This window comes from Arvicola amphibius, chromosome 4 (assembly GCF_903992535.2).
Source record: "Arvicola amphibius chromosome 4, mArvAmp1.2, whole genome shotgun sequence".
NCBI classification, from domain to species: domain Eukaryota; kingdom Metazoa; phylum Chordata; class Mammalia; order Rodentia; family Cricetidae; genus Arvicola; species Arvicola amphibius.
Genome location: NC_052050.1, coordinates 104,906,969 through 104,931,262, shown reverse-complemented (window position 1 = coordinate 104,931,262; position 24,294 = coordinate 104,906,969). Strand labels below are relative to the sequence as shown.

The following is a 24,294-nucleotide window of genomic DNA, read 5'->3' as shown; positions in this document are numbered from 1 at the left end:
CTAGCTAATAAGAAGCATGAGCTAATAGTAGGCCAAGCAGTGCTGTAATAATACAGTTTCAAGTTTGGGCAACTGGGAAATGAACAAGTGTCCTCTGGCAACATACAAACTAGGGACAGAACTTAAAATCTAGACACTTAAAAGAAAACCTTACAGTTTTTGGAATTTTTACTTATTTGGGGTCTATTTGACCTGTGACAGATAGATTTAACTTCCTGAAGCTTATATGAATTTTTAGTTTACCAAAGGAGATAAAAATTCTAGATATATTGGCATTTCCATTGAACTGAAATTCATATTGTTGAAAAAGTAGTTAAAGGATGTCTATAAAACAGACAGAACAGATTTATACCTTGGAGACATAGAAAAAGCAATGGCTTTGGGTCAGCCTGATGAAAAACATCTTTAAGTCTATGTTTAGAAGATAACCAAAGAAAAATACAAATCTTAAGACTGAAAGGTGAGCCGGGTGGTGGTGGCGCACGCCTTTAATCCCAGCACTCGGGAGGCAGAGGCAGGTGGATCTCTGAGTTCAAGGCCAGCCTGGTCTACAAGAGCTAGTTCCAGGACAGGCTCTAGAAACCACAGGGAAACCCTGTCTTGAAAAACCAAAAAAATAAAAATAAAAAATACAAAAGACTGAAAGGTGAGTATGCAGTGTTCTATCAGCTTATCCAGACGCCATGATTAATGTTAAAACTCTGAGCCTCTGATGGGTGGATCTAGAAAAAAACAGGTGCAGAAAGACAAATACATATACTTACTCATAAGTGACTTTTAGACATCAAGCAAAGAAAAAGCAACCTATAGTCCACAACCCCATAGAACCTAGACAATAAAGAGGACCCTAAGAGAGACATACATGGATCCACACAGGAAGGAGAAGGACAAGACTTTCTGAATAAATTGGCAGCGTGGGGGTCATGGGAGACGATAGAAGAGAAGAGGGGAGGATGGAAGGAGAGTGGAGAAAATGTATAGCTCAATAAAAACAAAAATAGCTGGGCAGTGGTGGCGCATGCCTTTAACCCCAGCACTCGGGAGGCAGAGGCAAGTGGATCTCTGTGAGTTCGAGGCTGGCCTGGTCTACAAGAGCTAGTTCCAGGAAAGGCTCTAAAGCTACAGAGAAACTCTGTCTTGAAAAACAAAACAAAACAAAAAAGAAAAAAAAAACTCTGAACCTCTGAAATCTTATGTATGTTAACTGAAGTTTACAAGTCATATAGGGTGTATAGGATCAATATCTTATACACTGCTAAGAGTTGTGGAATATTATTTATTTATTTGTTTGTTTGTTTGTTTATTTTTGAAACAGGGATTCTTTGTGTAACAGCCCTGACTGTCCTTGAACTAGCTCTGTAGACCAGGCTGGCCTTGAACTCACAGAGATCCACCTGCCTCTGCATGCCAAGTGCTGGGATTAAAGATGTGCGCCACCTCTGCCTGGCAGTGGAATATTATTTTAATTAGGCAAATATGTGTTAGATTAGTTTATTCTGCATTTGTTTAATTATGAAAAAATTTGTTGCACTTGTTTCACCTTGCCTGCCTAAGGCACCTGATTGGTCTAATAAGGAGCTGAAAAGGCCAATAGCTAGGCAGAGAAAGGATGGGTGGGGCTGGCAGGGAGAGAGAATACATAGGAGGAGCAATCTAGGTTTCAGAGAAGAAGAACAAGAGGAGGAGGAGGGAACGAGGAAGACACCTGGGACCAGAAGCCAGCAGCCACTAGCAGAGTGAGAAGCAGTGACTTAAGATGCACAGAAGAAAGGTGAAAAGCCCCGAGGCAAAAGGTAGATAAAGAGAAACAGGTTAATTTAAGTTGAAAGAGCTAGCCAGGGATGTGCCTAAGTTAGGCCCAGCATTCAAAACTAATAATAAGTGTCCATGTCATGATTTGGGAGCTGGTTGGTGACCAGAAAGAAAAGCCTGGCAGTCAAGTGTTGCCATTTCTTTGACTACTGACGGAGCACACAGAGACACGAGAGAGAACCTATGATGTAGGCTTCTCACGGTATCCAGGCCAAGCCAATCCCATGGTTCTCTGCAATGAATTTCTGTCTTCTATTTTCTTTGCATTTTATTTATTAGCACTTGACATTTTATAGATGAAGAATTTGATTATTATCTTTTCTCCATATCATTAGAAAACGAGCTTTATGAGAAAAAGATTGCCAAAGAAAGAATGTTTCTGAACTTCTTTCTTCTGTCTAGTCATTTACTAAAGACAGGGTCAGCCATGGCCTCCAGTAAAAACCTGCAGCTGAGTCTATCTATTTATTCTTTAATAGAGAGCTGGAGAGCAAGCCCGGCTGCCTTTCCTTACAATAGTCTTGGGCACTCAGCTAATTAATGACCTGACTGAAGAGTTAACATGGAGCTGGATGGTGGCACACGCCTTTAATCCCAGAACTCAGGAGACAGAGGCAGGCGGATCTCTGTGAGTTCGGGGCCAGCCTGGTCTACAAGAGCTAGTTCCAGGACAGGCTCCAAAGCTACAGAAAAACCAGGTCTTGAAAAAACAAGAACAAAACAAAACAAAAAAGCAACCTAACAAGGAGCTGTAGCCTCAACGGAAGGGTTGATTGCCCACTGTCGTCAATGTCAAGAGATCTGAGAAGGATTAGGACTAGCCAGAATGACAGAAATTAGTCCCTGGTTCATATCCAGATACCCCAGGCTCCTGTGGTCTCCATGGAGTTGGGGGCAGAGACCTGGAGCTACTGATCCTCCTGTCCCTAGCTTTCACCTGCCGGGCGACAGGTGTACCCACCATGACAGATCTCTGCAGGTAGGGGTGGAACTCAATGTTGCAGAATAGTCTTTTACAACGAGTGAAGATGCGTTGCTCTGATTCGTTTAATAAAGAGCTGAATGGCCAATAGCTGGATAGGAGAGAATAGGCGGGACTTCCGGGTAGAGAGAAGAACTTGGAAAGAACCTAGGTGATGGAGAGATGCAGCAAGACACTGAAGACGTTGGATTTATGGTAGAGAGCAGAGGTGACTGAGCCATGTGGCAGAATGTAGATTAATATGAATAGGTTAAACTAAGTTATAAGAGCTAATTGGGAAAAGCCTAAACTAAGACTAAGCTTTCCTAATTAATAAGTCTCCAGGTTGTTGTTTGGGGGCTGTCCAAACAAAAATCCAGTGTCATCTCAGGGTTTAATGCAGACAAGCACTCTACCAAGTAAGCCACAGGCAGTTTACCAAAAAAGTTACTCTACTGAGCTCTCAGCCCTACCAAGTGAGCGGTAAAGCCTTTAACATACAGATTTTATGCATGCTTCTAACAGCTATGAGCATGCTGCCTACTGCGCGGCAGGCACGCTGCCTACTGCGCCACAGGCACGCTGCTGAGCTGCGAGCATTTTGCTAAATGAGCCTCAGCCCCAGTCCCAGTCCCAGTCGACCTTCCCTGATCCGTGTGGTACTGGGGAATAAGTGCCCATCATCGCCAGGTGACATAAATGTCCTTCCTGCTGCCTACCGGATTTCTTCTTTTCCTGCTGAATGTATTTTAAGCAGAAAACAGTTTGGATTTTTGAGCTGCCTTCTCTGTGTCACCTGATGAGATCACATGGTTTCCCCCTTGTGCTGTTAAAGCCTGGGTTACTGTAGCTACTTTTCATTTACTCAGTCTCGAATTCCTGGAGTGACGACACCTGGCATAGGGCCTAACCAAGCTGCTGAGTTCCTGTGCTGGCTGCTGCTTAGGGAATTTGCATTTATGTGATGGGGGAGCTGGGCCATGGCTCCATGCCATCCTGTGTCTTTTCTGACTTGAGAAGAAGAGTTCTAATGGCAGCACACACCTGTGATCACTTGGGAGGCTGAGGCAGGAGAATCAGTAGTTCTAGACCAGCCTGGACTACTCCTGAAACCTGTCTCCATTGGTGGCTTCCTTGGTGTACCTACGACTCCTGGGAAAGACTGGACATTATTTCTTCCATAAACATTTCATAGAATTCACCATTCTTTTTTTTTTTTTTTTTTTTTTTTTTGGTTTTTCGAGACAGGGTTTCTCTGCAGCTTTTCTAAAAAAAAGCCTGTCCTGGAACTAGCTCTTGTAGACCAGGCTGGCCTCGAACTCACAGAGATCCGCCTGCCTCTGCCTCCCGAGTGCTGGGATTAAAGGTGTGCGCCACCACCGCCCGGCTAGAATTCACCATTCTTGTTTGGGGTTTTTTTCCTCTGGAAGATTCTGGATTAGTGATTTGAGTTCCTTATTTATTATAGGTCTCTTGAGATTTTATTTGTAATTCTCAGTGTGTGTGTGAATGCAGAGAGGGTGTTGGGTCCCCTGGAGTTATGAAGGTCACCTGACCTGATGCTGGGAATTGAACTTGGGTCCTCTAACAACTGGGTGCTCACTCTCCATATAAACATACGCTTTTTTTTTTTTTTTTTTGGTTTTTCGAGACAGAGTTTCTCTGTGGCTTTGGAGCCTGTCCTGGAACTAGCTCTTGTAGACCAGGCTGGCCTCGAACTCACAGAGATCCGTCTGCCTCTGCCTCCCGAGTGCTGGGATTAAAGGCGTGCGCCACCACCGCCCGGCAACATACGCTTTTTAAAGTGAAATATTTCTGTTTGCTGAGATGGGGTTCTCATGGAGCACAAGCTGCCCTTGAGCTGAATGTCTAGGAGCATCCGGTGCTCCGTCACGCCTGGGACGGAACTCAGGGCCTGTGATTGCCAGGACAGCACTTTACCAATGGGGCTATTCCCAGCCCAGATGAGAGAATCTTGATTATCAACCCCAGCTCTTTATTTGTTGTGGATATACAGAGATCTTGAGATTTTTTTTTTTTTTTTTGTTTTTCGAGACAGGGTTTCCCTGTAGTTTCTAGAGCCTGTCCTGGAACTAGCTCTTGTAGACCAGGCTGGCCTTGAACTCAGAGATCCGCCTGCCTCTGCCTCCCGAGTGCTGGGATTAAAGGCGTGCGCCACCACCGCCCGGCTGAGATTTTATATTTTGGTGTGCTTTGAGGTTCACTATGTAGCCTTTGGGGTCCTGAAATGCTCATGTAAATCAGTCTGACCTCCAACATATAGAGATCCAGTTGCCTCTGCCTTGGGTTGCTGGGCTTGGAGGTGTGGCCACCAGGGATTTTAGAATCTTGGTCCTTGCTGGGTGGTGGTGGCACACGCCTTTAATCCCAGCACTTGGGAGGCAGAGGCAGGTGGATCTCTGTGAGTTTGAGGCCAGCCTGGTCTACAAGAGCTAGTTCCAGGACAGGCTCCAAAGCTACAGAGAAACCCTGTCTCGAAAAAGCAGGAAAAAAAAAAAAAAGAATCTTGGCTCTTTATTGGTTAGAGGTTTCTTGGGAGTTTTCCTTTTTCCTTGAGTTCCTTAGGTAACAAGGATATTTCCAGGGCTGTGTCTGCTGTGTCCTGGTTTTCTCCTTACTGCTTAGGGTTCCCACCTTCTGTCTTTACTGTAGAGTCTGTCTGTCTGACTCTAGTTTTAAAGGTATTTTATGTTGCAAATTCTCCTTTGCTTTACTGATCTAGCTGTTTGTTGTTTGTTTTGGAGATAGGATCTGAAGTAGCCCAGGCTGACCCCTGTCGTTGTGCAGATGAAGATGACCTTGAACTCCTGACCCCTGCCTCCACCTCCTGAGCTGGGCATCCCAGGTGTTCACTTCCACGCCTGACAGCGTTTATTGCCTTGGTCAGGAAAGCATTTCGAGTTTCCTGATACAGCCTGTGGGGCTGGTGCTGCTGTCTCCAATCTGATCTCTGAAGTTCCCTCCCCACTTCTTTCTCCTTCAGCTTCCTCTAGATGGCAGGTCAGGACACAGACTTTAGATCTCTGTTGTCTGCCCTGCAGTCTCCTCGGGAGCTCTGTCCTGTGATGTTCAGGACACCAGGACACACGTGACCCCCATGACACCAGGACACCTGTGACCCCCGTGACTCCCCAGGACACCCGTGACCCCTGTGACCCCCCAGGACACCAGGGACACCAGGGACACCAGGATACCCATGACCCCCGTGATCCCTAGGACCCTAGGACACCCATGACCCTCGTGACCCCCAGGACACCCAGGACCCCGTGACACCAGGACACCTGTGACCCCCGTGACCCCTGTATCTGGTGGCTTATAAGTTTTTTGCTGCTGTTTTTGAGACAGGGTCTCACTGTGTAGCCCTGGGACTCCCTATTAGATCAGGCTGGCCTGGAACTCAGAAATGCTCCTACCTCTGCCTCTCCAAGGACTAAGGCTAAAGACGTGTGCCACCACACCTGGACTGGTTTTGTTTCCATTCATGACTAAGTCCTTTGCGGCTCGCCGTTTCCTTTAGAACCATTGTTCGATGTCACACGTGAAACACAGGTGCTGTGGAATATTACTCTTATTCCCCCCCTTTTGGGGACAAGGTCTCACGTAGCCCAGGCTGGCCTCAAACTCCTTTAAGTAGCTAAGGATGGCCTTGAAACCCAGATCTCCTGCCTCCACTCTGAAGTGTTGGGTGCTAGGTGTTTGCCACCACACCTGTAGCCAGTTTCATTCAGTTGAAACTGAAAAATACTTTTTCTATGGTTTTGCTATTTTTAGATTTGTTAGGACTTGTTTATGGCCTAACTCATGGTTGTTCCTGGAGAATGTTCTGTGTGCCCTGGGGAAGTGCAGGTGTTTCTCACTGCCAGATGGAATGTTCCAGAGGTGTTGGCAGCTCTCTCACCTTGCTGACTGGGTGTGTGTGTGTGGGGGGTATCTGTGACCACCACGGCCAGCAGAGTGACAAGAAGGTCGTCAAGTTCAGCATGACTCGGTAGCCAGTGTGAGTTTAAACTTTAACAGTCTGACCCCAAGTAGTTTATTTTAGGCATATTTAAGAACAGGTCAATTCAGTGGAAACTTTCCTGGTGATAATGCACTCAATCTTGGGTGCACAACAAAGCTTATATAAATCTCCTTGAGGAACAAAGTGAGCTAAAGACCAGGTGTGTCTCCATTGAAATGCATGGTAAAGAACATGTGGCACCTTCCTTGAAGATGGTTCTACAGATTGACAGAAACACACTAGAAGGGTCTCAGCCACACAGACGTTCCCACGGTCACAGGATATTAACTGCACCCGCTCCCATCCTTCTGGGCAGGTTAGATGCCCCTTCCTTTGAAGGAACCAGTGTGGTTAGCATTCCAGGTCCCCTAGTGCTTGTTTGTGCCTTCAGTCTGGCTGGACGTCCATGGTTTCTTCTCTGCCACTGAGGGCGGAATGCGAGGCTTCAGGCAGTGCATGGGGCCCTGACCACTGAGCCCTGATCCAGCTCTGACCATGTGGTGCAGGGAAGGAACCAGGGCCTGCAGGGGTCTGTCATCTGACTGTGCATGCATCCTGTGGTATACACCTCTCCTCACAGTAAATAAAGAACTGACATCCTGCTGTGCATGGCGGCAGAGTGAGGGCACATCTGCCTGCTCAACTCCTAAGGTGCTGAAGCAGGAGGATGGTGAACTTGAGCCCGATTCCGACTGTATAGGAAGAATACTGGAAGAGAGAGATTGTCATCTCTGGTACGAGAAGGATCACTTGTTTTCTACCTTCAGCGTTGAGTGTACTCTGTACTCTCTATAGAAAGCCTTGTTGATCTCGTATGTCTTTATTTGTTTAATTATGTGGATTTGTTTGTCTGTGTAGGATTGTGCACATGAGTGTAGCCCGTCTGACTCTGTCCTGCCTGCCAGACGGAGATTCTTATTAATTACAAGAGCCAGCATAGCCTAGGTTTGTCCTTAATTAGCTCTTGTAACCTAAACTAACCCATATTGTTTTTCTATCTTTTTTCTTTTTTTTTTGGTTTTTCGAGAGGGTTTCTCTATAGCTTTGGAGCCAGTCCTGGAACTAGCTCTTGTAGACCAGGCTGGCCTTGAACTCACAGAGATCCTCCTGCCTCTGCCTCCCAAGTGCTGGGGTTAAAGACAGCCCATATCTTTTAATCAACACTCTTTGAAACGACTTGGTCACCTTTAGTCTACTCCCCAGACTGCTTCTGCTCCATCTGGCTGGCAACTCTTCAAGTGTCAACCCTTCTGCTTCCCAGAGTTCTCTCTGCCCCTCAAATCCTGCCTACCTATTGGCCATTTAGCTTTTTATTAAACCAATCACAGTGACACGTCTTCGTGCAATGTAAAGGAATATTCCACAACACATGAGACATGAGATAAGGTGTCCTCGGAGGCCAGAGATGCCAGATCTCCTGGAGCTGGTGTCCTCTGCACGAGCCCCCAGTGCCCTTAAGCATGGACCCTTGCTCCAGGTCTTAGCGTGCCCCATTGGCCTCCTGCTTCTACCCTCCAGTGATGGGAAGACCGAAGGACTCTGGCCAGCCCAAGCGTGGCAAGGTGGCTCTAGCAGGCCTTGCCCTGCTCCCCCATCCCTTCTGCCTTACTGAAGATCACTAGATTACATTCCTAAAGCTAGCCACAAAGGTCTAGTTCCTTATTTGACCACTTCCTTTCTCTGAGGCTTGATGGAGGAGAGTTATCTCTCTGTTACTTTCATTGGTTAATTAATAAAGAAAACTGCCTTGGCCCTTTAAGAGAATGGAAAATTAGGTAGGCGGAGTAGACAGAACAGAATGCTGGGTAGCAGGAGTGGGGAGACGCTTCAGGCAGTCTCCATAGTGAGTCTCCATGCTTCTCCTCTCTGAGATGGATGCAGGTTAAGATCTCTCCTGGTAAGCCACACCTCGTGGTGCTACACAGATTACTAAATATGGGTTAAGGGAAGATGTGAGAATTAGCCAATAAGAGGCTAAAACTATGGGCCAGGCAGTGTTTTAAAAGAATACAGTTTCCGCGTAATTATTTTGGGTAAAGCTAGCCAGGTGGCGGGACACAGCCCGCCACTTCTTTCTACAGATTGGTTCTCCAACGTGATGGACTAAATCCACTTAAAAACCTGAGAGGGCTTTAAATAAAGGAGAGAGAGAGAGTTTAACACAGCTTTTTGCTATTTGCTAGGACGTGCCGTAGAGAGATTTCCTGTTTCAGCAATAGCGGCAGAAAGAAAAGCTGAGTCATTTTAAAACGCGGCTTCCTGCGCTGTGCCTCCAGCGCGAACTCTCGGAAGGAGAGTGCACTGAGACCGTGCCAATGGCTCCCTGCTCCCTGCCTGCACCTGAGCAGATGGAAGAATCAGGCTTAGGCAGGCGGGAGAACATGGCGGATTTCTGCCGCCATACAGAGAGCTGTTTCCAGGCTGCACGGTGCTCTGCGCGTCAGATTTGGTTGTAACGTGGATGAAAAGAGTTTCTGTGCTGCACGCTCAGTCTCAGAATTAAACTGCTGAGTGCGGCTCCAATGTGGACTGCTGTGTACCTGGAACTGTGTGCGGCTCAGGGGCACCAAATGACTGAGGCAAGAGCGGCTCTGGCTCTGCTCCTCCATGCTGAACTGTGCTGACCTCAGGCAGGAACTATCTATTGTAATTACCATGATAACAGCGCAGTTAAGGTTTAGACTTGGCTGGAAACAGGCGGTACCGTATTACCTCTACATGGCGCAACTTAAGTTTTTAAGAAGTGGTTAACATTTTAAGAAATGTTCCTGGATAGTAAAAAATTACAGATTCACAATAGGAAAGATTCAGACATAGAAGGCCTTTAAATGGCTCACAATGTTGGATGAATGTATGTAGGCTTGAGAGAAAAAGAATATAAAGAATAAAGTTAATGACTTAAAAAAAGGGTAAAGTCTTTAAAGAGACAGAGTACAGATAGTTATAGATTAAAAGAAGTAAAGTGATAGACTAAAAATAAGCCACGTAAAAATGGAAAATTCACAGAGAGTCTGGATTATGTATTTTATTGTGTTTTCTTTGAAATTTTTGACTGTAAAGGAGCTAAGTACAGAGAGATATTTCATTATATGGGCTGCCAGGCTAGACCAGAATGGACATCTTAATGGTATGACTTCAGAATTTGGATCTAAGAACATGATGCTTTGGAAAAGAGTTTCTTCTTTTGTTTTCACAGAGGATGAGACTCTGTGGATTGCTTCTATTCCAATATGGTATGATAGACCACGCCCTCCTGAAAGGTTGCTGTGAACACCCTCAAAAAATTACTTCACTCAACTGCCAACTGAGAGGAACCTAGCACACAGGTTACACCATGAAATACCTAAATAACAGCACCCCCATTCAGAAGGAAGCAGTTTGGAGAGAAATAACTGTGCCCATTTTCCCAAATATTGTTTATAAATGTTCTTTTATATTTAAAGGGGGAGATGATATAGATATGAATAATTTGCATTGGTATAGATTTTAAGGTCAATTTTGTTATATATATATGTATTTCTGCTCTTGATTAAGGTATTGTGATTGTGTAGTTCATTTTAAAAACTGTAATGTATAATTAGGAAATATAGGTTGTTAATGGATAATCATTGATAATAGTCAAGCTTGTAGTCATGTTAGTTAGATTTTCTAGATATATAGAGATATACTTTAGTTAAATAGGCATTCTTCATATCTTTCAATAGTCAAACTTGTAGTCATGTTAGTTAGATTTTCTAGATGTGCATAGATATATTTCAGATAGGCATTCTTCATATCTTTCAAAGACTGCAGAATATGGCATTTAATGTTTTAATAACTTAGGGTTTTTCATGACAATGAGACACGTCTGCTCCTGGCAGCACCAATCTACTTCGAGAGGAAGATGGGCATCGAAGAGGCTACTTATGGAGTTTGTTAGCCATTGGGCAAGAAACTGCTGTTGCCTGGACTGTTGCATAAACTGGACACAAGGAACCCACAGAAAGAGGACTGCTGAACTTGCCTAAAGGTGAGATGGCCTTTTGGGGTTCCTGATTCATTAAAGAGTCTGCGAGACGTTCTGCAGGACACAGCAGAAAGTGACTGAACTGTCTTTGGAATTTCCTGCTTCATGGAAATGTCTGCTGGATACTTATGGGCCTGTAGGCTGAAGATGGATGCCCCAATGGTACAGAGGGACTTTGGGTGACTGTCCAGGCAGCAAGTTGTCTCTGTCATTTCTAGAGTTTGAAAGTTACATATGACTTGTTTACTTAGGTAATATTATATCCTTCTGGAGTCTTTGATGGAGTTGAAGAATAAATAGATAGTTATAGCTTTCCTTAGTTATGATAAAAGATAAAATAGATTTAAATATTGTAACTGTAATACTTGCTTGATAACTGTTTTGTTATATGTAATTTTGCTATGTTAAAGTTGAAGCCTTTCTTTTTTGTTTAAACAGAAAAAGGGGAAATGATGGAGGAGAGTTACCTGTCTATGTTACTTTCATTGGTTAATTAATAAAGAAAACTGCCTTGGCCCTTTAAGAGAACAGAAAATTAGGTAGGCGGAGTAGACAGAACAGAATGCTGGGTAGCAGGAGTGGGGAGATGCTTCAGTCGCCATAGTGAGTCTCCATGATTCTCCTCTCTGAGATGGACGCAGGTTAAGATCTCTCTTGGTAAGCCTCGTGGTGCTACACAGATTACTAAATATGGGTTAAAGGAAGATGTGAGAATTAGCCAATAAGAGGCTGAAACTATGGGCCAGGCAGTGTTTTAAAAGAATACAGTTTCCGTGTATTTATTTTGGGTAAAGCTAGCCGGCGGCCGGGTGGCGGGACTCAGCCCCGCTGCTTCCTTCTACAGAGGCTGACTACCAAGGTCCAGCTATTCAAGTATTGAAGTCCAGAAATAAGTATTAAAGCCCCCTTTAATTCACCTAATTAACATGTCAAATCAAAATTAAACACCTCATGCTAACATAGGGTTTCCCATTTTCCCTTTAGAAACCACCATTTACCTCTGTGCCATGTTTGTCTCCTGTCTTTCCAGGGGCGGGTCTCTGTCCTTCTGGGACAAATAAATCTCCTTTGTGCTGAGAACTTGGCCTTGGGTGTCCTGGGTCACCCTTTCTTTCAAGCCTGTTTATGCCGAGCCGAGGACCCAAAGCCCTGCATGCTGAGCAGATACTGCACCAACTCAGCTACAAGCACTCTCTCGACTAGGCCGGCTTTCAATTTAACAACTTGTTCCTTACACTTATTTGGCTGGGGCAACCCTGCCAAGGTTTACAGAGGCCAGAGAACAGAGCTTGTTGAGGTCACGTGGATCCCAGGGCCGAGCCCAGGTGTGCTGTGAGTCCTAGTGGTGCCCAATGTCAACGTGGTAAACTGGGTCCATGTAAAACCTGAGAGAGCATAAAAAGGAGAGAGTGAGAGAGTTTAACACAGCTTTTTGCTGTTTGCTAGGATGTGCTGTAGAGTAATTTTGTGATTCAGCAATAGCAGCAGAAAAAAGTCGTGCCATTTTAAAACGGCTTTCTGGGCCCTGCCGCTGGTGTAAACTCCGGCTATGGAGCATTTCTGGGCCCACTAGGGCTTGGGAACAAAGTAGCTGAGACCATGCCTGTGGCTCAGCTCTTCCTGCCTGGGTAGGCTAAGGGATCAGGTCTACTAGAAAGTGGTGTTTTTGAAATACCAGTTTCTGGGCTGTGCCGCCATTGTGATCTTTGTCTGGCTCCTGAGAGAGACAAAGCTTTTGAATGGAGCATTTGGAGTAAAGTGCTACGATTTGTTTGATGGCAGCTAGACTCGCTGTGTGCCTAAAAGGGGGACATTGCGTGCCGCAGCTCAGAGGCACAAGCAGCTCCGCCATGTTGGACTAGGCGGGGCAAGCAGGCAGTACCTGTTTTTGACCTAGGAATGTCACAGCTTAGATTCTTAAGTGCTTAGTGATTTAAAACTACAAAACAAAAATGCTCCTGGATAGTAAAAATTTACAGATTCACAATAGAACAGATTCAGACATAAATGGATCACAATGTTGGATGAGTGTATGTAGGCTTGGGAGAGAGAAGAAAAAATATATAGAGAATAAAGTTAATGCCTTAAAAAAGGATAAAGTCTTTAAAGAGACAGAGTACAGATAGTTATAGATTAAAAGAAAAAAAGAAAAACAAGCTACGTAAAAATGGAAAATTCACAGAGGGGCTGGATTATGTATTTTATTGTGTTTTCTTTAAAACTTTTGACTGCGAAGGAGCTAAGTACAAAAGAACATTTCATTAAATGGGCTGTTAAGCCGAACCTGCATATATGTTCTAAAGGTATCTTGACTTCAGAATTTGGAGCTGAGGATATCATGCTTTGGAAAAGAGTTTCTTCTTTTGTTTTCACAGAGGATGAGACCCTGTGGATTGCTTCTATCCCAATGTGGTATGATAGACCACACCCTCCTGAAAGGTTGCTGTGAACACCTCAAAAAATTACTTCGCTCAACTGCCGACTGAGATGAACCTAGCACACAGGTTACACCATAAAAGATCTGATTAACAGTGCCCCCATTCAGCATGAAGCAGTTTGGAGAGAAAAAACTGTGCCCATGTTCCCAAATATTGCTTATAATGTTCTTTTACATTTAAAGGGGGATATGATATAGATATGGATAATTTGCATTGGCATGGATTTTAAGGTCAATTTGTTATATGTATATGTATTTCTGATCTTGATTAAGGTATTGTGATTGTGTAGTTCATTTAAGAATGTAATGTATAATTAGGAAATATAGTTTGTTTATGGATAATCATTGATAATAGTCAAGCTTGTAATCATGTTAGATTTTCTATATGTGCATAGATATATTTCAGATAGGCATTTTTCATATCTTTCAAAGACTACAGAATATGGCATTTAAATATTTTAATAACTTAGGACTTTTCATGACAATCAGACACGTCTGCTCCTGGCAGCACCAATCTACTTCAAGAGGAAGATGGGCATCGAAGAGGTTCCTTATGGAGTTTGATAGCCATTTGGGCAAGAAAGTGCTCTTGCCTGGACTGTTGCATAAACTGGACACAGAGAACCCACAGAGAGAAGACTGCTGAACTTGCCTAAAAGTGAGATGGTCTCTCAGGGTTCCTGATTCATGAAAGAGTCTGCGAGACGTTCTGCAGGACACAGCAGAAAGTGACTGAACTGTCTTTGAAATTTCCTGCTTCACGGAAATGTCTGCTGGAAACTATGGGCCTGAAGGCTGAAGATGGATGCCCCAATGGTACAGAGGAACTTTGGGTGACTGTCCAGGCAGCAAGATGTCTTTGTCATTTCTAGAGTTTTTTTTTTTAATTTTTTTAAACATTTATTTATTTATTATGTATACAATATTCTGTCTGTATGCTTGAAGGCCAGAAGAGGGCACCAGACCTCATTACAGATGGTTGTAAGCCACCATGTGGTTGCTGGGAATTGAACTCAGGACCTTTGGAAGAGCAGGCAATGCTCTTAACCACTGAGCCATCTCTCCAGCCCCATTTCTAGAGTTTTTTAAGTTGCTTACTTCTTGTTTGCTTAGTTAATATTATATCCTTCTGGAGTCTTTGATGGAGTTGAAGAATGGTTAGTTATAGTTTTCCTTAGTTATGATAAAAAATAAAATAGATATAAATATTTTTACTATAATTCTTGCTTTATAACTGTTTTGCTATATGTAATTTTACTATGTTAAAGTGAAAGCCTTTCTTTGTTTAAACAGAAAAAGGGGAAATGATGGAGGAGGGTCATCTGTCTATATGTTACTTTCATTGGTTAATAAAGAAACTGCCTTGGCCCTTTGATAGGACAGAAAATTAGGTAGGCGGAGTAGACAGAACAGAATTGTGGGAGAAAGAAAGCAGAGTCAGGCAGACACCTCAGTCAGTTGCCATGCCTCTCCTCTCTGAGACAGACGCAGGTTAAGATCTCTTCTGGTAAGTCATCCCTCATAGTGCTACACAGATTACTAAATATGGGTTAAAGCAAGATGTGAGAATTAGCCAATAAGAGGCTGAAACTAATGGGCCAGGCAGTGTTTAAAAGAATACAGTTTCCATGTAATTATTTCGGGTAAAGCTAGCCGGACGGCGGTAAGCAGCCCACCGCTCCTTCTACACCCAGGGAGTCTCCTGGCTTGCTCCGGCTTTTGCAAGCTGCGATGTCCACTCATGTCCACCTTTGCAGGCACATTTCTAGGGCCAGATGCTATAAAAGGGTGGTGGTGGCACATTCCTTTAATCCCAGCACTCAGGAGGCAGAGGCAGGTAGATCTTTTTATGAGTATGAGGCCAGCCTGGTCTACAGAGTGAGTTCCAGGACAGCTAGTTCTACACAGAGCAACCCTGTCTGGAAATACCAAAAAAAAATGGAAGAAAGAAAGAGGGGGGGAGGGAGGGAGAGAGGGAGGGAGGAAGGAAAGGGAGGGAGGAAGGAAGGAAAAAGGAGGAAGGAAGAAAGGAGGGAAAGGGAAGAAGGAAGGATGGAGGAAAGAAGGGAGGAAGGGAGGAGGGAAGGAGAGAAGGAGCACCATCAGTCTTCCCAGTTTATTTTCTTGGCGTGGCCTCTAGGCCTTGAGCTCTTGGCTCCCCCCCCTCCCCAGGCTCCAGGGCACCAGTGCACCCCAAGGGAAGAAGGACTTCACCAACGCACCCCAAGGGAAGGATTTCATGCATCAGGAGTCTTTATCTCTTTCCACCTTTTTACAATTTTGGGATTTATATTATGTGCACAAGTGTTTTGCTGCATGTCTGTGCACCATGAGCGTGCAGTGCGCACGGAGGCCTGAGAGGATATCAGAGTCACGGGTGTGAGCGGCATGTGGAGTGAACCGAACTTGGGTTCTCCTCAAGAGCAGCTCTTGACCACTGAGCTATCACTCTCGCCCCTGCTCCTCCCTGAGGTTGGAGCTCTTTGATTCGTCTAGACTGAGCCCTAGGGACCCACCTGCCATGCCTGCACCCCCATGTGTGTGTCGTGTCCCCTCCTGTGTGTGTTGTGTTCCCCGTGTGTGTAGCACCCCCCCTCCGTGTATTGTGTTCTCTCCCCTCCCCTCCACGCCCTCCCCGCGTGTGTTATGATTGCCCGGTGTGTTGTGTTCCCCCTCCGCCCCTAGTCCTCCCTACAGCCCCGCCCCCAGCCGTACGTTGACCCGCCTTCTTTCTGGCTATAAAAGCTGTTCTCTCCTGGGGCTGGGGCTCCAGTTTCCAAGAGCTCGATGCCCTCACGGGGCAGCAGGGGCTCTCACAAAGGACAAACAACGTGGGATGGGCTGCTCCCCACTGAGCTCCGCAGCACCACATGCTGTATGCGAAAGATGCTGGGCAGCTGGGCAGAAGCGAGAGAAATGTCCAGGGTCTGGAAGAGTCCAGGGCAGAGACAGCGAATAATCCGGCGGACACAGCCAGGGCTGCCTGCAGGAGCGCAGGACAGACAAATCATGTGGATATACGAAGGAGTAGTTGGGGAAAGATTGCTTTTGGGGACAGAAAGCCCATTTCACCAGTTCCAGAGGAATGTTGGCATTTATCTACCGGCCAGAAGCCCTGTAGTCCAGCCTGATGAGATGAGACCTAACGTCTACCAAGATCACTCACCAACTGAACTACAATCACCCTTCCAACTGAGCTCTGGGCACACTACCAAGCCAGCTGAGCCTGGCCCAGCCTCCTGCTTAGCCTCCCTTTTGAGCCAGGACGTTGTGACTTGCCCAAACGCTAGCTGTAAAGCTGCTCTGTGGCCCTGGCTGAGCCACGTCCTCCTGCCTTGCTTCCTAGGGGCTGCTTTTCTGTTGTTCCTTTCCTCCTTGACAGGAGGGGCAGGTCCTTGGTCACCTTGTGACACTGGCACCCAGCACAGCAGGAAAGGCTCACACTGGGCAGCATGGCCGGAGGAGGGCTGTGCCTTACACAGAGACAAAGATGCGGCCTCTGGGGCACCCCAGGGCAGGTGAGAGGAGCCTGGCAGGGACCGGGGCCTGCCATGATGTCTGTGCATTCTTTAGAACCCAAGAGCAGAGATGTTTGTGTTACATAAAACAGGATGTTTATGTCACGTGTGCTTTAGAAATAAAACAATTTCCATAAATAAATCCAGCATCAAAGTGGCAAGTCTGAGGATGTCGGCCCTGGATGGGACTCAGGAGCAGAGAGGCCCAGTGGCCGTCCCCAGCACAGAAGAGACTGTGGATAGATAGGAGGGTGGGTGGATGGATGGGTGGGTGAGTGGATGGGTGGATGAATGGGCAGGTGGATAGATGGGTGGGTGGGTGGGTGGATGGATGGGCGGGTGGATAGATGGGTGGGTGGGTGAGTGGGTGGGTAGATGAATGGGCGGGTGGATAGATGGGCGGGTGGGTGAGTGGGTGGGTGGATAGATGGGCGGGTGGGTGAGTGGGCAGGTGGAGAGATGGGTGGGTGGGTGAGTGGGTGGGTGGATAGATGGGTGGATGGGTGGATGTGCTGTGGGAACTTCTTCAGCTTTTAAGATACTGGTCCACTTTGGGCATGGTCTCATGTGTTATAAATGCAGACAAAAAGTGTATGCAGGGTTGTTGGCTGCTGGATTTGGTTCCAGTTCCCAGCTCATGCAGAGGACTGAGGATCACTGTTCTTTCTGTGAGTTTACCCCAGGTAGATAAACCTTTGTTACACTCCATTCCGGGCTATTGTGGAGCTCGTTCCCAAAAGCCCTGTGGCCCTCAAGGTTCCTGTTGTTCACAGCTCAGACTGTAGGTGGCCATCAAGGGGAGGTCACACAGCCCCAAACTGGCAGCTTCGAGGTTTGGGTTGGAGTCTATTCTCTGGGCTTAGGGCTTTTTTCCCCATCCTGGTGAAACAGCAGGATAGCTTCTTGAGGTTCCAGTCACAGCCCCACTGGTTCTTGGCTGTGACCCCCTCTCCATGACAGAAGCAAAGAGTCATGTGATGGGATTATAAAGGTTATATTGGGCCAGGCCTCAGGTCCTCCGGCAGTCAGGAGGCTGGAGCAGAGGGAGAAACAGTTTGAGAGGAGCCAGGGTTTGGCAGACCCCATTTCAAAACTCCCAGAAAGGGAAAAGGCCCTGTTTTGGAAATCCAGATGGTCTAAACCTGAGCAGCCACGAGACAGAAAGATGGGGCCCCGAAAGTGGAGCTTAAGAGATGCACAGGAATTCGGCATGAAGTTCATCCAAGCCTCTCTGAGTTCTTGCCTGACTTGACATCGTCGCTGAGAATTTGATACTGGTGCATCTTAGTCGTGAATCCTGGGCTTGCAGCCCCATTGAAGCCTCATCCTCTCCACTCCGCTGGAGGCAGAGGATCTGAGCCCCTGGGCTGGGCTCTGGGGATGTCCCAGATGACCCAGGACCACTCTGACTCCCAGGGTCATCACGGTGTGAAGACAGCAGGTCACCCTACCCTCTAGTGACTCCCATGACTCTGCTCAGTCACAAGGGGGCTGGTACTTTCCCGTGTTGACACAGGTGGGGCTAGCCCAGCGTGGGCAGCTCACCTCTGCCCCAGTGTGTGGCCTCTGGACCCAGCAACTGTTCCTGGGGAGGAAGTCAGGGTCCTGGCCCGCTGAGGTCATGGCTGGCCAACTGCCCACAAATGGGCCAAGCTCCTTTGCTTGGCCCAAGACCAGTGATGAGGTCATCAACCAAGGATTTTGGGGAAAGGAAGCCAAGTGGGCACAATGCCACGTTCCAGAGTTTTGTGAACCGGAAATCTCTGTTTGGGGGAGGGTGGTGGTGCCTATCAATGATGGGGTACCCCATGGAGCCTTGCTACTCTGGAGCTCTTGTAGAACATTCCATGAAAACTGGATGGTTGACTGATCTTGGTCTTAAAGAGACAGATGCCTGTTCACGGGCAGGGTATCACTCTGGGTCGGAAGCTGGGTGGCTCAGTCATCTCAGCACTCAGGAGACTGAGGCAGGAGGACTGTCTGTTTTGGGGATCTCAGGGTGAGAGGGTGCTGGGGCAGGAGGAACTTTACCTAGGCTGGCCTCTGACACAGTGCTTTTGGAGACTTAGTCCCCAAAATGACCTGCCCGAGTCTCTTTATCTACATGCTGTGAATTTACTCATTTACTGAGAGCCTACTGTGTACTCAGATCACGTGGGTGTCTAGACCTTTGCTACAGCTTGTGCCCCCACGGAATGAAGACGCTGTCACACAACACAATGGCACATGTGTGTCGGGAGGGCAGAAGCCTGGACCCAGCACAAATTTGCCAAGGAGATGCCTAGGTCCAGAGAGCTAACCTGGGCTACCTGGGTTGCTGCTTTTCTCGGTCTGTGGGGTCAGGCTGGGTACAGAGGTGCCGAGAACAGCCAGGCTTGTTCCCACTTTTTTTTCTCTTTTTTTTTTTTTTTTTATTAAATAGAAGTCAGTCAAAGAACCCACTTTAATGGCAGCCGTACGAGCCTGTCCCCCTCCCCGGTGCCAGCGTCAGGCCTCTCCCCACCTGCCACCATCCTTGAAGAGCCAGAGCCGACTTTCAGGCGTCAGCTCCGACTGGACCTCTATAACCGCGCGTGAACCCGGCGGCTCCTCCTCCCCACACAGCTATCCGTACCCCAGAGGACCCCGGACGGCCTCCAGCCCTCGATTCCCCATCCGTGAGAAAGGCCTCTCTCTTCGGACCCCCGGCTTTACTCGGACGCACAGTTGAGCAATTTGCCCAGGGTCACACGGAGAACACTGGATGGTGTTTCAATTTGTAGCGTGCACACAACTCCACAAGTCCTCCCTTGCACCCCAAAGATGGAGAACTCTGCAGCCTTTCACAGAAAGGGAAACAGGACTGCGGTGTGACCCAGGCCTCCTCCAGACATCAGCGACTCACCCGGGGCAGAGATCCGGACTCTTGAGACTTAAATTTGGGGGGAAAAGCAGAGACAAAAATTTAAGTCCAGAACCCCAGTCGCCCATGCCGGGTGCCCACCAGGCTGCCTCTCCCACGGGGTACAGTGACCTCAGAACTTCCACAGCTGCGAGCCTGAGGTCGGGGCTATCTCCCTCCGTATCCATCCTGAAGAGACGCCCACTGGGGTAAATCGTCCCGGAGCCGACAGGTAACTCCTGGGGCGGGGGCGGGGTCTGTAGGAGGAGGGGCCTGGGACATCAGGGGTGGGTTTGGGAGTCTGAGGAGGAGGGGACAGTTCAGGGGTCAGCCTCTGACTTGTACCTCAGGTCCAGCACTGGCCTGCGAAGCGAGCACCAGGACAGGCAGGGAGAGGGACGCGGGCATCGGTCATAGCCTGGAGTGTCCTATGGGACAGAGGCCACGCGGCAGCTTGTGCGTACTGCAGACCCCAGCAGGTGCCCCTCGTCGCTCATTCCTGGGTCATTCCAGAGGCCCGAACCGCAGCCGCCACCCTCTGCAGGCCTAGGCGACGTCACCCACCTCCATCTTCTGTCCAAGCCTGACCACCCTGCCCTGACCCTCCAGCTCCCCAGGGGCCTGCAGTCTGGACCGAATGAAGGAGGGGCCCACAGTAGACTCCTTGCTTCTCTCCCCACGAGAGGGGAGACTGATCTGGAGAGACAGACTCAGGGACCTGAGTGTGGCCATCCAGTCGGCCTGGAGCGGGGGCTGTTTGCACAGGGTTTTGAAGGGTTAGTAGGAGTGCGGAAAGGACACCGAGCAGGTGCAGTGGCCTCAGTTTGTGCCTTGGCCCTTCTATTACTGCCATTTGGTCATGGCCGGGAGGGGCGGCAGGAAGAGTGGGAGAAAGGGGGAGGGAGAGGAAGGAAGAATCCACTTTAACGTGAGTCTGGCCCCCGTCACATGTTTCGTGGGGACGGTCAGCCCTCACTGTCACCAGACCCTGTGGTTTCCCTTTGTGCTGAGAGGGACCGTCCCCCCACCCCCAGTCCTCGGGGTTCCCTCCCGGATCAGCTTGGTCACCCGAGTTGGCACCGCACGCGGGGGCGGGGCGGCCAGAGTACAGGACTATAAAGGCGGCTTTGGCAGAAGGCTCAGCTCACAGCCACACAGAAGACACAACCGACATGGCCCTGCCCACGCCCGAGGCCCATCCTCCAGGCTGCTCGCAGCTGAGGTTCCTGCTGTTCCTGCTGCTGCTCCTGCTGCTGCTGTCATGGCCATCGCCCGGGGACTCCCTGGCACTGCCCGAACAGCGACGTTCCCACCCGGAGTCCCGACTCGACGCTCACGAGCTACGAGGTCGCTTCCAGAACCTGCTGAGCCGGCTGCATGCCAACCAGAGCCTCGAGGACTCGAACTCAGAACCCACCCCCGGCACGACTGTCCGGATACTCACTCCAGAAGGTGAGTGGCATTTGGGGACCCGCCTGAGCAACATACTCCCCAATCCTAACCCGCGTTCAAGCCCACGACGCTCACCCCAGCCTGTCCCCGGACCGGAGCGGGACAGGTGGCGTCCAGAGAGGCCAGGGCCGCTCCCGAAGGCGCACAGCGCTCGGGTCGGCGGGGGGCGCGGCGGGAGTCCTGGGTGGCTGAAGCCAGAGGGGAGGAACCTGCAGGAACTGGATCAGGAATCTGACGCAATCGCTGGTCAAGACTTCACTAGTCACAAGTGACGGTCGCCTGGGTGGGAGGGAGGAGGACCCAGGGGTCCGGGGGCGGGGCCAGGCGGGTTGGGTCTCCAGAACTGTGGCGGTCTCCGAGCTGTGGGGGCGCACACCTGTGTCCCCAACTACTCCAGAGGTTGAGGAGGAGGATTGCCCTGAGTTCAAGGACAGCTGTGGCTACACCTACTCAGTGAGAACCTGTACCAAATTTTAAAAATTTCTTTTGGAATTTTTTTTTGACCGAGACATTTGTAGCCTACGTGGATTTCAGACTCAGGGCAATCCTCCAGCCTCCGCATCCCAAGTTCTGAGATAACAGGTGTCAGCCACCAGACACCTTTAATCCCAGCAGGGAGGGGGGCTGGCGGATCCCCAAGGCCAGCTTGGCCTACAGAGCGAGCTCCAGGACAGCCAGGGCTGTGTAGACTGTGGGCCGCACACGCTTGCCGTCCGTGCACCTTACACCTTGTACACGGGTGACGTCCGTGCACCGTAGAAATCTGATGGGCACACGCCTGATGCCCTGCGCCTTGCGCGCGGAACGGGCACACGCGAGACGTCCTGCACCTTGCACGCGGGACGGGAACACAGGTGACGTCCGCGCACCGTAGACACCTGATAGGCACACGCCTGACGCCCTGCGCCTTGCACCCGGGACGGGCACACGCGAGACGTCCTGCACCCTGCACGCGGGACGGGCACACGCCTGACGGTTTTCCGTTTCTTTTCCAGTACGACTGGGGCCACGCGGCCACCTGCTGCTCCGCGTCCGCCGGGCGTCGCTGACCCAGGGTCTCCACGAAGCTTACCGCGTGCACCGAGCACTTCTCACTCTGCCGCCGTCGTCGCGGGCTTGGGAAGTCACCGCACCCCTGCAGCGCGAGCTCAGCCTCCGGGGACCCCACGGCCGCGCACTGCGCCTGCGCCTGGCGCTGCCCCCGGACCTGGCCGTGACGCCCTCTAGCGGCGCACGCCTGGAACTGCACCTGCGGTCGGCCGCCGGCAGGGGGCGCCGTAGCGCACACGCGCGCCCCAGAGACTCCTGCCCGCTGGGTCCCGGGCGCTGCTGTCATCTGCAGACTGTACAGGCGACCCTCGAGGACCTGGGCTGGAGCGACTGGGTGCTGTCCCCGCGCCAGCTGCAACTGAGCATGTGCGTGGGAGAGTGTCCCCACCTCTACCGCTCGGCCAGCACGCATGCGCAGATTAAAGCGCTCCTGCACGGCCTGCAGCCCGACCGGGTGCCTGCACCCTGCTGCGTCCCCTCCAGCTACACCCCGGTGGTCCTCATGCACCGGACGGACAGTGGCGTGTCACTGCAGACCTACGACGACCTGGTGGCCCGGGGCTGCCACTGCGCATGAGCGCCGAGTGTGCCCCTCACCTGCACTCCCTACTCCTCCTGCTATTTATATTTGTATTTATTAATATTATTAATTTATTGGGGTCAGACTGGGTGGGTGAATGGATTGTTTATTTATTTAAAACTCTTAATAAACGTGAGACTGGTTTATATGGGGGTCTGAGACGGCGCGTCAGTGACCTCAGCAAGATGACCACCTCTCTAGCCTTTTTCCCCAAGGCATCAGCTGAAGGGACTAGTGAGTGAGAATGGGTCAGCTGCTAGAAGGTGTAGTGACCTCTCGGGACTCCATAGTATAGGGGCTTGTTGCCAAGCCTGAAGTTCAATTCAAAGAGGCTCACTTGGTCACATGGTAGACATGACTCCTGAAATCTGTCCTCTGATCTCCACATGCACGCTCCCTCCTTCTCCCTCCCTCCCTCCCTCCCTCCCTCCCTCCCTCCCTCCCTCTCTCCCTCCCTCTCTCTCTCCTTCCCTCCCTCCCTCCTTCCCTCCCTCCTTCCCTCCCTCCTTTCTCCCTTCCTCCCCAACTCTCAAACACTCGCACACACTCAGACACTCGCACACACACAGACTCACACGCACACTCACATTTGCACACGCACACTCACACTCGCACATTCACACACATGTGCACACACTTGCACACAGTCACACACACGCACGCACACACACATTCGCGCACACAACACACACAATGCAATGACAACAGGTAAGGAACGGCTTTGTCTGGACAGTGCCCTGTAACTGTTTTTTGTCACAGGGAGAGCGCTTGGCTTCACCCCAGGCATTTCTATGGCCCTCCCAGAATGGAGATCACCTTTTCAAAGAGGCAGCCCCAGGTCTCAAGTCTGTGAGTTTACAATATTATGCTGACCCCAATAGGGAAGAGGTATTTGCCCTTCTAGTTTCCGGCTGTTGCTTTCATAATACCTCTGAAATGACACCTTCATAGAGACCTTCATAGACAATTTCATAGACATCTTCATAGGACACCTTCAGAGGACACCTTCATTGACACCTTCATAGAAACATTCACAGACACCTTCATGGACACCTTCATAGACACCTTCATAGACACCTTCATAGACACCTTCATAGGACACCTTCATAGGACACCTTCATAAACACATTCATAGACACCTTCACAGACACCTTCATAGGACACCTTCATAGACACCTTCATAGGACACCTTCATAGGACACCTTCATAGACACCTACATAGGAAACCTTCATAGGACAACTTCATAGGAAAACTTCATAGAAACCTTCAAGGGACACCTGCATCGAAACCTTCATATAACACCTTCATATACACCTTCAGAGAAACCTTCATAGGACACATTCATAGACACCTTCATAGGACACCTTTATAGGACAACTTCATTAGACACCTTCACAGACACCTTCATAGACATCTTCATAGGACACCTTCATAGGACAACGTCAAGGACACCTTCATGGACACCTTCATAGACACCTACATAGGAAACCTTCACAGGACAACTTCATAGGAAAACTTCATAGAAACCTTCAAGGGACACCCGCATCAAAACCTTCATATAACACTTTCATATAC

At 49.0% G+C, this 24,294-nt stretch overlaps 1 protein-coding gene and 1 long non-coding RNA gene across 2 annotated transcripts; one reads left to right on the top strand and one right to left on the bottom strand.

Moving 5' to 3' along the window:
* Nucleotides 1-19,180: 19,180 nt before the first annotated feature.
* LOC119812289 lies at nt 19,181-21,346 on the bottom strand. Its single transcript, XR_005285067.1, has 2 exons — nt 19,982-21,346; nt 19,181-19,893 (listed from the first exon to the last, which is right to left on the bottom strand). It is a non-coding gene; the product is annotated as an uncharacterized LOC119812289 (long non-coding RNA).
* Gdf15 (growth differentiation factor 15) lies at nt 19,971-22,866 on the top strand. The gene is made up of 2 exons (XM_038326849.1): nt 19,971-21,088; nt 22,084-22,866. The coding sequence occupies exons 1-2, from the start codon at nt 20,809-20,811 to the stop codon at nt 22,713-22,715; spliced, it is 912 nt and encodes a 303-aa protein (XP_038182777.1). The 5' UTR covers nt 19,971-20,808; the 3' UTR covers nt 22,716-22,866.
* Nucleotides 22,867-24,294: the final 1,428 nt, after the last annotated feature.